Source organism: Tilletiopsis washingtonensis (genome assembly GCF_003144115.1).
Source record: "Tilletiopsis washingtonensis strain MCA 4186 unplaced genomic scaffold FA09scaffold_17, whole genome shotgun sequence".
Classification (NCBI taxonomy): Eukaryota; Fungi; Basidiomycota; class Exobasidiomycetes; order Entylomatales; genus Tilletiopsis; species Tilletiopsis washingtonensis.
This window is the reverse complement of record NW_020312014.1, coordinates 357,787-374,051: the sequence shown is the minus strand read 5'-3', so window position 1 is coordinate 374,051 and position 16,265 is coordinate 357,787. Positions and strand designations below refer to the sequence as shown.

Genomic DNA, 16,265 nt, shown 5'->3' with positions numbered 1-16,265 from the left:
TCAGAAGAAGAAGTGCCAGAAGAGGAAGAGGCCCACGACGCCGGCGACGATGTACAGCGTGGTGCGGTGTCCGCGCGCGCCGTTGACGACCGAGCGCGTGAAGCGGGTGCTGGTGTGCGAGAGGCGGTCGGAGAAGGCATCGAAGGACTCGGACTGGGTGCGCATGGGTCAGCACTTGCACGGAATGCGGCGATGTGGCGCCGTGACAGCATGCAGCCCTGTAAGCCAGCCCATGGCCGCGCACGCCCTTCCTCGCAGACGCATGACTTCGAACCGTTCTGACGCAGCGCCGCGCAACACATGCCTCCGCGCCGCTCGCGTCACTCACAGCATCTGCCAGCAGGCCTGTTCGCTGCGACTCGGCGTCGTCGTGGATGTCGTTGGTCACGCCGCGCTGCGGCAGATGCGTCAGTGTGCGTGCAGCGGATGCGGTGGCCGGGCCGGCGGGGCACGCACCAGGGCCTTGACCTTGTCGAGCAGCTTGCCGAGCTGGTCGTCGTTCTGCGACTCGTACGTCTGTGCGGCGGAGCGGGACATGGCGGCGACGACGGCGAGCAGGTGGAGGTGGTGGAGAGACAACGTGCGAGGCGCAGCCAGAGCCAGCCGGGCCGGGGGGCGTGGGACCGGCGCGAGCGCGTCTGTCACGTGCCGCCGCGTCGCTGGCAGCGAAGCTCGAGGCCAAGCTCAGGCCGCGCCGCACCGTGCCGATTCTTCCTCCGCCCCTCCCATCTCGCTGCCCGGGCCTGCCCTGCTCGCCGGCGCTCCTCAAGACTCCCCGTCCGGCGCTCTCCGTCGCACATCATGCAGCACGAGTCGCCCCTGCCGACGCGCCGCAGCGCCCGCGGCCCGGCGCGCGCCTCGCGCCTCGAGGCCAACCGGCCGTACGCGCGGCGCAGCGGCACCGGCCTCGCTGCCTCGGCGTCGGCACAGAGCCTGACAGCGTCGGCCTCGACACCCTCGCTGCACGCCTCGCCCTCGGCGCGCACCGGCGGCGACGCAGAGGCCGGCTCGCCGCCGCAGCCGCAGCGCTCCGCCGGCCTGCTCGGCTCGCTGGGCCGCGCCATCTCGCGCCCGCTCGGCTGGCTCGGCGTCGCCGGCGGCTCCTCGAGCCAGGCAGGCGCCGGCCCCGCTGCGTCGACACGCGGCGCCCGCTCCGACGACCGCAGCCTCGCACTGCCGTCGTCGGCCTCGATGGGCTCTCTCACGCGCCGCTCGCAGCGGCGGACGGGCGCGGCCTCCACCGACGAGCCCGACGTCGACCGCTACGGCAGCCTGGGCCGCGGCTCGCTGCGCGCCATCGGCGGCCGCCTCGCCTCGTCGGCGCACGCATCCAGCGGCGACCTCGAGTCGCAGGCCAGCGGAGGGGCGCCGCCGAGGCGCCGCGGTGCCGGCGGTGCTGGTGCTCCTCCGCCGCCTCCACCCATGTCGTGGACGGGCTCGCTGGGCGCCCGCTCGCGGCTGTCGCAGCCGCCCATCAACGCAGGTGGTGCTGGAGGTGCGGCCGCCACTCCGCTCACGCGTTCCACGTCCTCGTGGCTGGCGCCCGGCGTGCCTGCCAATGACGCTCGCATGGCTACGCGCAGTCCCTCGCCGGCGCGCTCGAATGCCAGCGCTGCCGTGCAGACCTACGGGCGCGCCCGTCTCTCAGCGGCGCCCACGCCACGGCCCTCTTCGCTCTACGCTACTACGCCTCAGCGCGGAGGCACGCCGGGCGCATCGCCCTCCACGCCCTCCTTTGCCTTCGGCTACGGCTCAGAGCGACGCCTCGCGGGCCTGGCCGATGCTCCTCTGCAGACCGCAGCCGCAGCGCTGCCTTCGCGTTCGCCATTCGCTCGCCGTGCGCGCGCCTCGACTGGCGCAGTCACTGCCGGATCTGATGCAGGCCGCTCGTCGCTGCTTGGCCAGTCTCGCGGTGTGTACCCGCCGACCACGTCGCTCTCGCGACCGGCCTCGCTGTACGCAGGGTCCAGCATCAGCGCGAGCCCGAGCGCCAGCCGCCTGGGCTCAGGCCAGGTGGCGCGCACACGGACCTGGAGCTCGCTCGGCCTTGCGCCGCCAGCGGCCCGAGAGTCGGCGGGCGAGAGCCTGCTGCGCGAGTACGCTGTGCGCCGCCGCGAGGGCTCCATGAGCATCAGCAGAGCCGGCAGCGCCGCGCCGGGCATGGATGTTGACAATGCCAGCGTCGCGAGCGGCACGCCGGGCAAGAGGAAAGAGCGAGAACGTGAGGACGAGGAGATGAGTGCTGTTGTGAGTGCCAGAGTGGGAACATGGCAGCAGTCCGCACCGCTGATCACCGGGCTTTAGTCGCAGAGCGCAAAGAAGAGGCGTATGGTCTGGGATCAGGAGTTGGGATTCGTTTCGCGCGACGAGCTCAAGGCAAGACGTGAGTCAGAGGAGACCTGTGCGCGCTTGCGCTCTGTCTCATGCGCCTCTCTCGCCAGAACCGGTGCCGCCGCCGCCTCAAAACGAGGCCGAGCGTGTGCTCAACTTCCTTGAGGGCATGCGGACGCCCTTAGGCGACATTCGGAGAGCTGGCAGCGCCACACCTAGCCTTGTGAGTGCCTTGCTTGCTTTCCAATGAACCAGCGCTAATCCTCCGCACAGCCTCCGTCACACAGCCTGTCTCGCGTGCACGTGCCGCTGCCTCTGCGCGACGCCGAGGTGCGGCGTCCGGCTGCGGAGGCGAGCGGTAGCCTGTCGAGGTCCGTCGCGCCGTACTCGCGCGCCCAGCGCGCCAACCGCGCAGCTGGTCCGAGCGAGGGTGGCATGCGGGCGCGCACAAAGCGTGCGCAGCCCCTGCGCGAGCCACGCGCGGACGACGCCATGAGCACGGGCTCTCATGCCGACGAGCAGTCGAACGACGAGATGGAAGGCACGACAGATGAGGAGGCTGAGCAGGAAGAGGAAGAGGAGATCATCGAGCCTCCGCGTCGTCGCGGCGTCTCGACGCGCACAGCAGCGCGCAAGGAGGCTCCCGCGAAGGAGACGCAGCCGCAGGAGGACAACGAGCCGTCGCCGCGACGCCTGCGTTCCGGCCGCGCGCTCTCGCCCGTCAAGGCGGCACCCGTCAAGCAGACACCGGCCAAGGCAAGCTTGGCGGCGCCTGCAAAGAAGCCTCAGCCTTCCACGGGCGCTGCAGGCGGTGTCAGTGCTCCGGCGGCTTCGGCCTCGAGCTCGCGCGCTGCTGCCTCTGCTGCTCTTGCTGTGCCGGAGTCCAACGCCGCATCGCGCGCCTCCTCGGTCGCTCCCGACGTCTTCTCTGTTCGCTCGGACTCCGACTCAGGCTCCGTGCGCCGCGAGCGCTCCTCGCTGCGGCAAGGTGCACAGAAGCAGATCTCGGCGCACCGTCGCGGCGGCAAGTCGAACCGCGTGGGCCTCGAGGAGGACGATGACGAGGACGGCGACGCAGAGGAGGAACGCCTGGAGCTAGAGAAGGTCAAGATGCCCGAGGTGGTCTTCCCAAGCGGCTTTGCGTTCGGCAAGACGAGCTCGGCGTCGACAGCTCCCGCCACCAAGCCTGTGTCCACCGAGCAGACGAAGCCGACCGAGCAGAAGGATGCTGGTGCAGACAAGCCGGCATCTTCCACTCCTGCCTTCTCTTTCGGCGCGCCGGCTTCGGCCGACAAGCCGGCGTCCGCAGAGGGCGCGGGCGGCTCGCTCCTGAGCCGCTTCGGCGGCTTTGCTGCGCCAGCGCAGGAGTCGACGACGCCAAAGAAGTCTCCTCCGCCAAGCTCAAAGTTCTTCCCTGCCGCTCAGGCGGCGCCGCCAGCGTCGTCTGCCAGCAGCGAGCCTCCCAAGCCTCTCTTCTCCTTCGCACCTGCGGCTGTGACCGAGGCCGCGAAGAAGAGCGACGAGGCAAAGGCTACGCCCGCGGCCGGCGCTTCCAGCTTCTTCAGCATGCCGGCCGCCGCTCCCGCGGCGGCACCGGCGCGCGACGAGAAGAAGTCCGGACCCGTGCCGAACTTCTTCGGCAGTGCCGCCACGGCAGAGGCGCCGAAGCCGCCTGCATCTTCCACTGCGGCGCCGACGTTCAGCTTTGGCGCACCTGCATCCGCTTCAAGCTCGGCACCTGCAGCGACTCCCGCGTTCGGCGGATTCGGCGCGCCCAAGAAGCGCTCTGCCGATGACGATGAGGAGGCGAAGAGCCAGAGCGCCGATCCGCCAGCCAAGAAGGCGGCCGCGGATGCCAACGGCGCGGCAGAGGCGCCCAAGGCTGCATTCAGCTTCGGAGGCTTCGGCGCCGCACCTGCCAGCTCGGCAGCGCCTGCCTCGGGCACGCCGGCCTTCAGCTTCGGCGCAAAGCCCGCGGCAGCCAGCGGCGGCTCTTTGTTCGGAGCGCCTGCTGCAGACAAGCCTGCAGCGTCCGTTGCGCCTGCGACGCCTGCCTTCGGCGGCTTCGGCACGCCGAGCGCGTCCCCGAAGAACCTGTTTGGAGCAGCCACGCCTGCGACACCGGCGCCGGCTGCTGCAACTAGCGACGCTGCAGGCGCAGGGAACAGCATGCAGGAGTCCCCGTCGACGAGCACGACCGAGGCTGCCAGTGCGCCTGCTCCGGCCGCCACGCCGTTCACGTTCGGCAGCCAGACCAGCAGCGGCACGTCGGCTGCGAGCACCACGATTGGCTCGTCGCTCTTCGGCGGATCGGCGAAGGCTTCGACACCCGCGTCGGGCACGGACAGCGCACCGAGTGGCTTCACGTTCAAGCCGGCGGGCGCAGCTTCGACTGCGTCTGCTGCAAGCAGCACGTCCACACCTTTCGGCGCTGCTGCGCCTGCAGCGTCCTCCGGCTTTACGTTCGGCGCACCGGCCGCGTCTTCGACAGGCATGTTCGGTAGCTCAGCGCCGGCTGCGTCGTCTCAGCCGCCGCAGCAGGCACCCTCGCCGGCCTTCACGTTCGGAGCCGGCAGCGCCTCGCCAGCGCCTACGTCGCCTGCAGCGCAGCCCGCGCAGCCGCCATCATCGGGCACCTTCACCTTCGGCCAGCCTGCCGCCTCGTCGTCAAGCTTCGGCGCCTTTGGCAGCGGCGCACCTGCAGCGGCGGCACCGTCATTTGGCGCCTTTGGCGCTGGCACCGCCAGCAACGCAAGCTCGCGCGCCGCCTCGCCGTTCGGCGCGCCTGCACCGCAGTCGACGAGCACGTTCGGCGGCTTCGGGAATCCGTCTGCACCCGGCACGCCTGCCGCATCGTCGGCCGGCACGGGCTTCACCTTTGGCGCTCCGGCCGCCTCCGCGCCTGCTCCGGCTGCCAACGGCTCTGCGCCTGCTGGCTTCACCTTCGGCATGCCCAGCAGCGCAGGTGCGGCTCCGGCAGCCGGCGGCTTCGGCCAGCAGCAGGCGTCGTCGCAGTCGTCGGCGTCGCCGTTCGTCTTCGGTGCGAGCCAGCCGACCACGCCGTCGGGCTCGGCGCCGTTCCATTTCGGCGCACCGCCAGATGCCAACGCGCCGCAGACGCCTCCAGCCACAGGCGCCCCCGCGGCCGGCGGCGGAGGCTTCTTCAACCTCGGCGCCGCGCCGACGCCCGGAGCGGGCAGCCCGGCGGGCGGGCGGCCGATCAAGGGCGTGCCGAGGGCGCGGCGGGGCCGCTAAGTGCGCCTGCTGGCTCTCCTTGCTCCGTCTTCGCGCCGCTCTCCACACCTAACCCATTCCTCGTCTCTGCATGTGTCCCCTACTGCAATCAAGCCACGCCAGCGACACTTATTGAATGACTCATGCATCACATGTGCACGTCGTACGCCAGCACCTCTGGGGACACGTGCGTGAGAAGGTGGCGAACCTCCGCGTCGGCGTGACTCACCATCGACATTGGGCGCCATGTGCTCCTTGACGAACCTGCGTACAGCGCATCAGTCTGTGCATGGCTCTGGCGTTCGTTATGCAGCGACTCACTCCTTGTGCCCCGGGCAGTCGCGGTACTCGATGAACGTCTGCTCGCTCTCGAACTTGGAGTACAGCGCTGGCATGCGTTGCGGCTCAGCGGCCGCTCGCAGCTGCACTGGCGGACAGCGGTCACTCACCGTAGTTGTAGCCCCGGGCGCGGTCGGCGTACACGGGCGGGCCCCATGCATGCTCGACGAGCAGCTGCTTCGGGCCCTCGTAGGTGGCCAGCGTGCGGAACTTGGCCTCGAGCTCGGCCATGCGCGCCGAGTCGTCGGCGATGGCGGGCTTGACCTGTGTGCGAGGGTCTTGTGAGCTTGAGTAGACAGCGCACCCTGCCACATGCACGCACCTTGACGAGGACGATGTGGATGAAGGGCATGGCTGCGGCGGGATGGGATTGAGAGTGGCAGGTGGAGGTGGGAGGGAAGCCGCTCCGCCAGCCGAGCGCCGCGATGAGCCGTGCGCGCGGCGAGCGCGCCGGCCGAAGCGGCCGAAGCGCCCTCACCTGCCTTGAGCTGCTCCTCGGTCGCTGCTGCCTCGCTTCTGACCGAGCGCACAAGTCTGAGCCGCTGAGGGTTGATATAACGCTGCTGGAAGGCTGATCCGCAGCGAGAATTGGCAAGGGCTGCAAGCGCCGGCAGGCGACGACGACTTTGGCCTCTGGTCGAGGCAGCGGTGCGCGTCGCGTGACGCCAAAGAGGTGCGCCGCGCGTTGCCGCGCCGCGCCAAGGCTGCGAGAGCTTCGCGCCGAGAGCAAGGCGTACCGCACCCTCCTCTCCTCCACAACCCGCTCTCTCCTTCTCCCGTCGCCGCGAGCCCGCCATGGCGCTGCCGCAGATGCTGCGCGCCGGTCTCGTGCCGTCCGAGGCCGAGTACCTCTCCGCCACGGCCACGCACGTCGCCATCGTGCCGCTGCAGCGCATGGACCGCGTGCGTCTCTTCCAGGGCGTCTACGGGCCCTTCCGCCCGCCGACGCAGGCGCAGGTGCCGCTCTGGCTGGCCGTGAACCTCAAGGGCAAGCGCAAGGCGCGCATCGTCGCGCCCGAGTGGCTCAGCGTCGGTGAGTCGCGGCAGGCCGTCGGGCGACATGGAGGGATGGGAGAGCGCCGGCGATGCGGCCGGGCACGCACGCCAGGCAGCACAGCAGGGCATGAGCGTCAGACAGATGCCGTGGTGCCGGAGCTTGAGCTGCTGCCTGCTTGCCTCTCTATGTGCAAGCCGGCTCTGTACTGACTCACTCCACAGAGGGCCTCAGGGCGCTGCTCAAAGCGGAGACATCGGAGCAAGTCTTCGCCGCGGTGCCGCTGCACTACGTCGGCGTCTCGACGCTACTGCTCGAAGCGTGAGTGAGCAGAGCATGCGCTCGTATCGTACCGACGCTGACAAGCATTGCAGAGCTGCGGACGACATCCCCGACTCGGACCTCGTGCGCTCGCTGCTCAAGGACCTGCGCGAGGCGCGGCAGGCAAAGGTGCTGCAGGGTTTGAACAGCGTGAACCCGTTCCATCTCGAGGTGAGCTATCTCAGACTGCTGGCCGCGCCTGATAGCTCACACTTTCTGCCTGCAGATGACGAACATCTCGCTCTCCGAGATTGCAGAGCTGCGGCCCTTCTTCATCCGCGCCTTCAATGACCTGCGCTTCCTGCTGCCGCCTGGCGCTGAGGCTGACGAGGCTGGACTGGGCGACGTGACGAACGAGGCACAGGTGGGCGACAGCACGCGTGCGAGCACGCGCGGCAACGAGAGCGGCTACGACGGCGGCGAGAGCTTTGCCGCTGGCGCCATGGGCTCGTCGTTCGCCGACGAGAGCCTGCAGTCGCTCGACAGTCAGGACTTGGACGTCGGTGCCTGGGCGGCACCCAACGCTGGCAGGAGCCGCGCAAGTGCTGCCGCCGCTGATCAAGATGCATCGACGAGCACGCAGCAACGGCAGGAACAGCAACACCTCGCGGCCAACGAGAGCATGACGGACATGGATCTCTTCTGAGCTCGCCCCTCCGCACGATACCCGGCTACATGCAGGCCTTCGCCACCCATCATACCCAGCATCGATCGAGCACTTGCATTAGCTCTCGCTCAGCGGCCGCGACATGACGATCCGACGATTGCCTCACTTGGACTCGCCCTTTGCGTCCTCGGCCGCGAGAGCGACGAGCTCCGGCCTGACCGACTTCTTCCACATCGCTGCACGGCAGGTCGCATCAGCGCTGGTAAGCGCGGCACGGGCGCCTCAGCCTACTCACTGCGAATGCTGCCTTCGGTGCGGTGCGGCATCGACTCGGCGAGCTGCGCGGCGCACGACATCATGAGGGAGAGAAACGGACTCGGCCTCAGCCGACTCACGCGCGTGACGTCCTTGGCTGTGAGGGTCAGCTGGCCCTTGGCTGCAAGCAGCTTGTAGATCGAAGCGACTGCGCATATACGCCCTCGTCAGCCTAGAGCGATTCGACGGTGACGGCAGCAGCACTCACTCTCCTCGGGCGTCCAGGCGATCAGCTTCTTCGGAGCGCGGTCATCCTCATCAGTGGTGGCGGCACGCTTGGGCGGCATTGTGGTGCGACGACAACAAGATGGAGAATGAAGGAGGAAGGAGGGCAAGGGCAGGGATCGGGTCGTTGCGGACGTGCAGAACGGCGCGCAGACGCCTATATGGCAAGGCGAACGCCTCGCAATGCCCCGAAAGGACCCGCGCTCCCTGCCTGGCGACTTCTTTGGCGCTCCGTGCATACTCTGCCGCTGCTCGAGCACACCTCATCGGAGCGGCAGTGGGGCAGGCGCGCTACGCGACGGCACGGGCCGTGCATCACGGCTTGCCCCTGAAAGGTCCGACGCACGCACACTACCATTGACTGCGGTCCGCGACGAGCACCAGATGGGCTATCATCTCGCCGGCAGAGCGCTCGTGCAATGGCAATCTACATTGCCCCACACTCATCAAAGCGAGACTAGCGGCTGGCAGCGGCGGCGGGACACTGGAGGCATGAGCGAGCACCGGCGAAGCACGGGAGCAGGCGAGCGCTGACTTGATGGCAGAGGGTCTCTGCTGCTCGGCTCCTGGAGGCGCCTGCGCAGGCTCGAGCATCGAGGCCCAGTGCTCCGGGACGCTTTGTTTGCGAGCGGTGTGCCATATCATGCCTTCTCGTCCCTCCATCACCCCAAGTCGCGCCGCAGCATGCCACCCATCCGCTCCGAGAGCCAGACGCCGTCGCCCACGCGCCCCAAGGCCAGCAGCAGCACTGCCTGGACGGGCGAGGAGCGTGAGTCCCGCACGTGCCCGGCGCTCGGCGGCCCGAGCTCACTCGCTCACTGATGCGCAGTGCAGACGATGATGCTCTACCTCATCGGCAAGAACGTCGTCACGCTCAGCAAGGCCGACGTCGAGCGCCTCCAGGAGCTGCTGCCTGGCAGGTCGCCCGACAGCGTGCGCCGTGAGTAGCTCGCTTCTTGACTTGTCGGCCATGCGCTGACGCCCCAGCCAGACACGTGGAAGAACCGCATCAAGCAGCAGTCGGCGGAGCTGCAGATCGGTGCTGCGTCCGCTCCTCCGCCCAAGAAGCGCGCCATCAAGAAGTCCTCCCCTGAAGCAGCAAGCGGCGTCAAGAACGAGTAGTCGCGGCTGCGAGGCCACGCGCTACCGAGCTGGGCTGTTCTCTCCCTCTTCCGCGCCGTGAATGCCATCTGTCTCTCCCACTCTGCCTCTTGGTGCCAATCTCTAAGCTGAGGGTCTGACCTGTGCCAGACGAGACGGAGAGGGGTCATGCCGGCTGGTCCGCCGTCTCACTGCCGGAGACATCATGGTCCGCCGCGGTCTGCGGCGGTCGAGCCGGCGAGAGCTCATCAAGAGCTGTCCCGCGCTCCGCGGGCCCCCTTGACTTGCCACCTCTCTCCACTACCCTCACTGCACCACCCGTCATGCCCAAGCGCAAGTCCAGCTCCTCGCCCGGGCCCGGCTCGCACGCTCGGCGCACGGGACCCACTGTGGCGTGGACGCCCGAAGAGCGTGAGTCTGCAGGCTTTCTGCTTCCGACGCAGGCAAGCTGAGCATGGCCACGACCGCAGTCAATACCGTGCTGCTCTACCTCGTCGCCAAGAGCCAGCTGACTCTCAGCAAGACGGATCTAGAGAGGCTGCAGGAGCTGCTGCCCGGCAGGACTGCCGAGGGAATCCGCTGTGAGTCAGCCCGCGAAGCTTGCAAGCTCTTGCTGCTGACGCTTCACGGTCCGTGCAGTGACGTGGAAGAACAAGCTCAAGCCGCAGTGCGCAGGCCTGCTGGCCGGCGATGTTGCCGGCGACGAGAAGAAGCCAGCAAGTCCTGCGAAGAAGGCCTGCAAGGCGGAAGCGAAGCCGAGCGCGGCGAAGAAGGCCAAGGCTGAGGCTTCCGATTCGGGCTCCGAGTGACTGCCGCTCTCGCGCTCGACGCTTCGTCCACAAGCCTCTCGTCCACACACCTCGTCGTTGCGTCCTCCAATCAACTCTATTCCTGCCCGCCTGGCATACGGAAATAAGGGCGAGGGCGCTGCAGCGGGCACTGTTGAAAGAGGCTGGGATGTGATGATGAGAGCATGGCGGTGCAGGGATGACTAGTACGGGATGTGTGTGACACGACTGGCGGAGCTGGAAGCGCTTTGGCTGTGGAGAGCGAATAATAGGAAGCGAGAGGAGGGGAGCATATTACCAGCCGCGCTGGGCCATCTTGCCGCCCTTCATGTTCTGTTGGGCGAGACGTGAGCAGATGTGTGAGCAGCGGGATCTCGCACCACTCACGTCGGAGATCGTGAGGCCGACCATGGCCTCGCCGAGGTCCGTCGAGACCTCGGCCAGCTTCTCCGGGTTGTCGTAGTGCGCGACAGCCTCGACGATGGCGCGGGCGCGCTCGGCCTGGTTCTGGCCCTTGCTGGAAGAGTGGAGCGCCCTTTCAGCGCATGCGCATGGAGCGGAGCCTGAAAGCGCAACTTACAAGATGCCAGAGCCGACGAACACACCGTCCGAGCCGAGCTGCATCATGAGCGCAGCGTCGGCGGGCGTGGCAACACCGCCAGCGGCGAAGTTGACGACGGGCAGGCGCTTCAGGCGGGCGGTCTCCTTGAGCAGGTGGTACGGCGCCTGCAGGTGGAGTGTAAGCACGCAGCAGATGCAGCGAACACACCGCAGCACGCACAGAAATCTCCTTGGCGTACGTGTAGAGCTCCTCGTCGCTCATGCCGGCGGCGCGGCGGATCTCAGCCTGCACCGTGCGCTGGTGGTGCACGGCCTCGACGACGTTGCCCGTGCCGGCCTCGCCCTTGGTGCGGATCATGGCCGCGCCCTCGGAGATGCGGCGCAGCGCCTCGCCGAGGTTGCGGCAGCCGCAGACGAAGGGGATCTTGAAGCTGTGCTTGGCAATGTGGTGGTAGTCGTCGGCGGGCGTGAGCACCTCGGACTCGTCGATGTAGTCGACGTTGAGGGCCTGGGCAGGAGTCAGCGCTGCTGCAGGAGCTGCTCGCTAGGAGCTACACACCTGCAGGATCTGCGCCTCGACAAAGTGGCCAATGCGGCACTTGGCCATGACGGGGATCGTGACGGCAGCCATGATCTCGCGGATCATCTTGGGGTCGCTCATGCGTGCCACGCCGCCCTCGACGCGGATGTCGGCGGGCACACGCTCGAGGGCCATGACGGCGCAGGCGCCGGCCTCCTCGGCGATGCGGGCCTGCTCGACATTGACGACGTCCTGATGGAACAAGGGATGAGCTGCTGCAGCCACAATCGAGGGTGTGCCTCGCCAGCACGCACCATGATGACGCCGCCCTTGAGCATCTGCGCGAGGCCGCTCTTGACGCCGAACGTGCCGCTGGGGCCGTGGGCGGACGAGGCGGGCGCGGCGGCGGCAGGTGCCGCGCGCGAGATGCCGTTGGACGCGGCAGCGCCGTTGCCGTTGGTGATGGGAGCCTCGGACGACATGGTGTGTGTGCTGAGTGGGGTGTGGTGGTGAGGAGACGAGGAGAGCAGGCCTGAGTGCGCGAGTCACGCCGGCTTGACTGAGAAGCGGAGTCGCCGTGACAGCGGCGGCTGCAGCGCCGCGCCGGCCTCCCAAGCGCAAGCTTCTTCCAGCCGCGCCACGGCCCGCGGCCGCACCACCAAAAATCGATCACGTCAGCACGGACGCCTGCGTGTCAGCAGCGCTGCCCTCGCCGGCTGCGCCAGAGTCTGCCTGCGCAAGCCCGTGCAGCGCTCTGTCAGCGGCCAAGCCACCCGTATGCAGTCCCTCATGCTCAGCTTCAGAGCGCATCGTGCTCACTCGGAGCTGCAGCGCGGACGGAGCGCGAGGCCGAGGCGTCAGCGTCAGCGTGTGCCGGTGCGGGGTGCAGGCGCAAGCAAGGCGCGGCCGTGTTCCCACGCTCTGTGGCAAGGCAGCGGTGGTCACGTGTCAGCGCCGGGCCGCTCCGGCCGTCGCGCGGCGCTCACCACGCCTGCGCCCACGGCGCCGCGCCAGCAGGCACGGCTCGCCCGTCGCGCGCCAGCCAGCAGCGAGCGGGCAGTTTGTGGCAGCGCCGGCCGGCCAGCGCCAGCTGCGAGCTCGTCGTCGTCGTCGCCGGCGCCGTCGTCGTCTCCACGCCCTCCCTCCTCCTCACCCCGTCCCGTCGCCCAGCATGTCCGCCGCCCTGCGCACCCGCACCTTCATCAACCTGGCGTGCGTCTGCCGTTGCCATGCTGCGGCCTGCGCCCGCGCTGTGCGCCGCGCGCAGCCGATCTTCCTGCGCTGACGCCCGCTCTCTCGCCCGCAGCCCGACGACGCGCGTCTCGGCCGCCGGCGCGCCCATCTCGGCCGCCAACTTCGCTGCTCGTGCGCTTGTCGACGAGCACGACGCCCACGGCCACGGTGGCCCGGGCGTGCGCGCTGACGCCGGCGCCGTGCCGCGCTGGGCCGTTAGCCGCGCTGGCGCTGCTGGTGTGGTCCGCACGGGTGTGAACGGTGAGTAGCGCGGCGAGCAGGAGCCGGTGTGGTGATGTCAGGGCATGGAGGGATGTTGCTTGGTATCGCGCAGAGAGACTGCACCTAGAAGCGCAAGGCTGCACGCTGTGAGCCCTCTGGTGGGCAGGACAGGCAGCGCGGCAGTGGCGCTCGAGCGGCGGCTCCGCGAGAGCCTATTCGGCGGCTGCGAAGCGCTGCGCAGAGGGCTCAATGCTCTTGCTCGACGCTTCAACAAAGGAGGATGCCGCCTCTCCGCTCGCGCCCGCGCAGCTGCTGCGGGAATCTTCCGAGGGCCAGGGGTACCCCCCAACGGGCGAATTCGCGTGAAGCTCGAAGCGCAGCGCAGAGCAGCACCAGTTGTCTGTCGCTTGAGAGCGCTGGCTAGGCCTGCACAGAGCTCGAGCACGCGTGCCGAATCACTGCGGCAGGTTGCGATGCGGGCTTGAGCAGCGCCAAGAGCGCGGACTCGCCGCGCACAAAGGCCGGTAGAGCGCTCCGCCGACTGGCCGACTGGCTGGCAGCGCAAGGCTAGCACGTTGCGGCCCTTCAGAAGGCGAACACGCCTCGGCGCTGGCAGTATGCCCTGCAGCCTCGGCACGCTTCCCAGCGCTCGCTCAATTGCTCCTGCTGGACCAACGCACTTGGGCACGCGCTGACAGCAGACCTCTCAGCCAACCCCACGATTGGCCAGCCGCGCTTCATGTCGACGTCGTCGCGCAAGCTGCAGGCCGTGCCCGACTTTGGCGCGTACCGCACGTCGAACGTCAACAGCAACAAGGCCTTCTCGTACTTCATGGTCGGCTCCATGGGCCTGATCGCCGCCTCGGGCGCGCGTGCCACGGTGTCTGACTTCCTCGCCTCGATGAGCGCGTCGGCCGACGTGCTTGCGCTCGCCAAGGTGGAGGTCGAGATGGCATCGATCCCCGAGGGCAAGAACGCCATCATCAAGTGGCGCGGCAAGCCCGTGTTCGTGCGCCACCGCACCGCCGACGAGATCGACGAGGCCAACGCCGTCGACATCTCCAAGCTGCGCGACCCGCAGAAGGACAGCGACCGTGCCCAGCGCCCGGAGTGGCTGGTCATGCTCGGCGTCTGCACACACCTTGGGTGAGTCTCGGCGTGTGCCAAGAGCGCTGTGCCTATGCTGACGCCCTCTTCCCTCCGCAGCGTAAGTCGCGCAACTGACTTCGAGTGACACCGACGCTGCAGATCACTGACGCTTGCTCCTGCAGTGTGTGCCGATCGGCGAGGCTGGCGACTACGGAGGTGAGCCCGGCTGAGACACGCCGACGCACGCTCCGATGCTCACTGCCTCTCGCAGGCTGGTACTGCCCGTGCCACGGCTCGCACTACGACATCAGCGGCCGCGCACGCAAGGGCCCGGCCCCGCTCAACCTGGAGGTGCCGGCACACAGCTTCAACGACGACGAGAACAAGATCGTCATCGGCTAAGCTAAGCGCCTTGGAGTCACGGATGCTGGGACTGAGAGAGGAGGACAGGGTGCGGCGCAGCGAGGGCGCCGCACGTCTGTGGCGGCCTCTGTAGATTGACGCTTTCGCAATGGAACTTGTGTGGCCTCAACGCACGTCTGCGGGCAGCTGTCAGGGGTCTGCCGGTGCGATGCGGTCAGGCAGCGCTTTGTGCGAGCTGAGCAGCTGCGCACAGGGGCATGGATCGGACTGAATGAGGCCTGGCGCTCCTCTGCCTCGACTCTGCGTTAACTCAATGGAGTCCAGCTGGCGACTGCGCACAAGCGCCCGTTGGTCGTGCAGCGTGCAACAATCGTCCGGCGAGGCATCTGAAGCGAGTCTATGACATTGCGAAGCCCTGGTGCCGCTCAGCTCAGATCACCTCATCAAAGTCCTCTCCATCGTCGTCATCATCGTCATCGTCGTCTGCTCCATCGTCTTCCGCCGCAGACTTGGCAGGCGTAGCCGCTGCTGGCTGCGTGCTGCCCGACGCCTGCACAGGCGGCGCCGCCTTCTCGCGCGGCGCATCGCGGAACTCTGACTTCAGCGACCAGTTGCCGGTGTAGGGGCCGCGCTTGTGCAGGTCGCCGATGGTGCTCAGCACGTCCTTGAGGTATGCCTCGGGCTGCTGCGTCTCCTGCCGCAGCGCCTTGAGGGACCAGTACGGGTAGCGGTCGAAGCTCGTCATGAGCAGGTCGAGCAGCTCGTTCTTGGGCATGCGCGCGAACTTCTCCGTCGACTTGGTCGGCTTCTGCTTCGTGGCCTGAGGTTCGAGAGGTCAGCCACGGCACACTCATCAAGCCAGCTGCGGTGACTCACGATGAACGCCTCGCGCTTGCCCTTGGCGTGTCCCGTCACACCGGCCGCGAGCATGTTGTTCTCGGCCGTGTTGTTCGGGTTGAGCATCACGACGCTGCTCTTCGGCTTGGCCGCGTCGATGCGGCGCTGGCGCAGCAGCGCACGGTACTCGGGCGTGATGCCTGCCGGACCGCTGCCCGCAGCCGCCACAGCGCCTGTTGGCCGCGCCACGATGGACGGCCGCGCAAAGACCTCGTTGATGACGCCGCCAGCAAGGGCAGTCCGCCCTGTGAGAGCTGGCATGAGCTGAGGGCCAGTGTCGCCTCCACCTTCGCCTCACTCACGCCGTGACTTGCGCTCGCTCTCCTCCGTTGTCTCGTCGTCGCTGTCCTCATCCAGGTCCTTCACCGAGCCGCCGTCGCGCTTCTCCTCCCACTCCCGGAACGCAAACACGTTCTGCGTCTGCCGCGGCTGCTCGTCGGCGTCGCGCGCCATGTGCAGCTCGTACTGCTGCGGGATGCTCGAGAAGCGCCCGCCGCTGCCCTTCGACTCGACGGCAGACTTGTCAAGGTGCAGCTCCATGCGCTGGTGCCCGCGCTCGTCTTGGCTGCAGCGCGATGGACTGTCAGAGCTCTGCTGTGCACAGCAATCACTCCACTTGGGCATCGGGCATGTACTCTGCCCCTCTAGCAACCCGCCTGAACATGCACGCCGGCGCGGCATAGTCCGTTCCACCAGTGGCGCTGCTCCGAGCGCACACTCACTCGTACACACGCACGAAGCCGAGCTTCGCATCGGGCTCGCTGACGCTGCTCCACGTCTCCTTGAGGAAGCGCGGCACGCGCACCAGCCACATCTGCGTGTCTGCGTCGCGCATGTCGATGTCCTCGTCGGGCTCGGGCGTGCGTGGCCGCACCGGCGCCGCCGCACCGCCACCGCCACTGGTGCTGCCTGAGGGCCCCGGCGTGCCGGCCGCCGAGCCCGTGCCGCGCAGCGACGAGGCGCCGAGGCCGGGCGAGTCGGTGCGCGTGCGCTTGCCGAGCGACGAGGTGGAGCCGGAGCGCGCCCAGGCGCCGCCGCCTGCGCCGGGGCCCGACACGGCGATGGGCTCGACGTCGTCCATGTAGCCACTCATGGTGCAGAGATGTGTGGTGGGCGTGGAGGAGG

At 68.3% G+C, this 16,265-nt stretch overlaps 8 protein-coding genes across 8 annotated transcripts; 4 read left to right on the top strand and 4 right to left on the bottom strand.

Annotated features, from left to right (window-relative positions):
• On the bottom strand, positions 1–537 carry FA09DRAFT_340267 (hypothetical protein; the record flags this gene model as incomplete). Its single annotated transcript, XM_025744308.1, has 3 exons — positions 1–153; positions 329–394; positions 457–537. 3 exons carry the CDS (start codon positions 535–537, stop codon positions 1–3), a joined length of 300 nt encoding a protein of 99 aa, XP_025596748.1.
• A 264-nt stretch (positions 538–801) lies between these two features.
• On the top strand, positions 802–5,586 carry FA09DRAFT_362027 (hypothetical protein; the record flags this gene model as incomplete). The annotated part of the gene is made up of 4 exons (XM_025745426.1): positions 802–2,247; positions 2,305–2,383; positions 2,442–2,554; positions 2,605–5,586. The coding sequence occupies 4 exons, from the start codon at positions 802–804 to the stop codon at positions 5,584–5,586; spliced, it is 4,620 nt and encodes a 1,539-aa protein (XP_025596747.1).
• Positions 5,587–5,602: 16 nt separating this feature from the next.
• On the bottom strand, positions 5,603–6,295 carry FA09DRAFT_331337 (hypothetical protein). The gene is made up of 5 exons (XM_025742982.1): positions 6,227–6,295; positions 6,015–6,168; positions 5,887–5,953; positions 5,795–5,829; positions 5,603–5,742 (listed from the first exon to the last, which is right to left on the bottom strand). The coding sequence occupies exons 1-5, from the start codon at positions 6,254–6,256 to the stop codon at positions 5,714–5,716; spliced, it is 315 nt and encodes a 104-aa protein (XP_025596746.1). The 5' UTR covers positions 6,257–6,295; the 3' UTR covers positions 5,603–5,713.
• Positions 6,296–6,699: 404 nt separating this feature from the next.
• On the top strand, positions 6,700–7,865 carry FA09DRAFT_299889 (Psf2-domain-containing protein; the record flags this gene model as incomplete). Its single annotated transcript, XM_025740311.1, has 4 exons — positions 6,700–6,937; positions 7,123–7,219; positions 7,273–7,390; positions 7,446–7,865. 4 exons carry the CDS (start codon positions 6,700–6,702, stop codon positions 7,863–7,865), a joined length of 873 nt encoding a protein of 290 aa, XP_025596745.1.
• Positions 7,866–9,032: 1,167 nt separating this feature from the next.
• Positions 9,033–10,276, top strand: FA09DRAFT_346724 (hypothetical protein; the record flags this gene model as incomplete). The annotated part of the gene is made up of 6 exons (XM_025744768.1): positions 9,033–9,135; positions 9,196–9,306; positions 9,358–9,473; positions 9,623–9,878; positions 9,911–10,048; positions 10,107–10,276. Exons 1-6 carry the CDS (start codon positions 9,051–9,053, stop codon positions 10,274–10,276), a joined length of 876 nt encoding a protein of 291 aa, XP_025596744.1. The 5' UTR covers positions 9,033–9,050.
• A 55-nt stretch (positions 10,277–10,331) lies between these two features.
• Positions 10,332–11,911, bottom strand: FA09DRAFT_331334 (vitamin B6 biosynthesis protein). Its single transcript, XM_025742981.1, has 6 exons — positions 11,651–11,911; positions 11,376–11,588; positions 11,037–11,324; positions 10,836–10,981; positions 10,643–10,772; positions 10,332–10,588 (listed from the first exon to the last, which is right to left on the bottom strand). Exons 1-6 carry the CDS (start codon positions 11,816–11,818, stop codon positions 10,550–10,552), a joined length of 984 nt encoding a protein of 327 aa, XP_025596743.1. The 5' UTR covers positions 11,819–11,911; the 3' UTR covers positions 10,332–10,549.
• A 596-nt stretch (positions 11,912–12,507) lies between these two features.
• Positions 12,508–14,282, top strand: FA09DRAFT_340259 (putative ubiquinol-cytochrome-c reductase Rieske iron-sulfur protein; the record flags this gene model as incomplete). The annotated part of the gene is made up of 5 exons (XM_025744307.1): positions 12,508–12,548; positions 12,643–12,830; positions 13,502–13,920; positions 14,063–14,096; positions 14,152–14,282. 5 exons carry the CDS (start codon positions 12,508–12,510, stop codon positions 14,280–14,282), a joined length of 813 nt encoding a protein of 270 aa, XP_025596742.1.
• Positions 14,283–14,631: 349 nt separating this feature from the next.
• Positions 14,632–16,233, bottom strand: FA09DRAFT_343940 (hypothetical protein; the record flags this gene model as incomplete). The annotated part of the gene is made up of 4 exons (XM_025744626.1): positions 14,632–15,063; positions 15,120–15,385; positions 15,443–15,705; positions 15,863–16,233. 4 exons carry the CDS (start codon positions 16,231–16,233, stop codon positions 14,674–14,676), a joined length of 1,290 nt encoding a protein of 429 aa, XP_025596741.1. The 3' UTR covers positions 14,632–14,673.
• Positions 16,234–16,265: the final 32 nt, after the last annotated feature.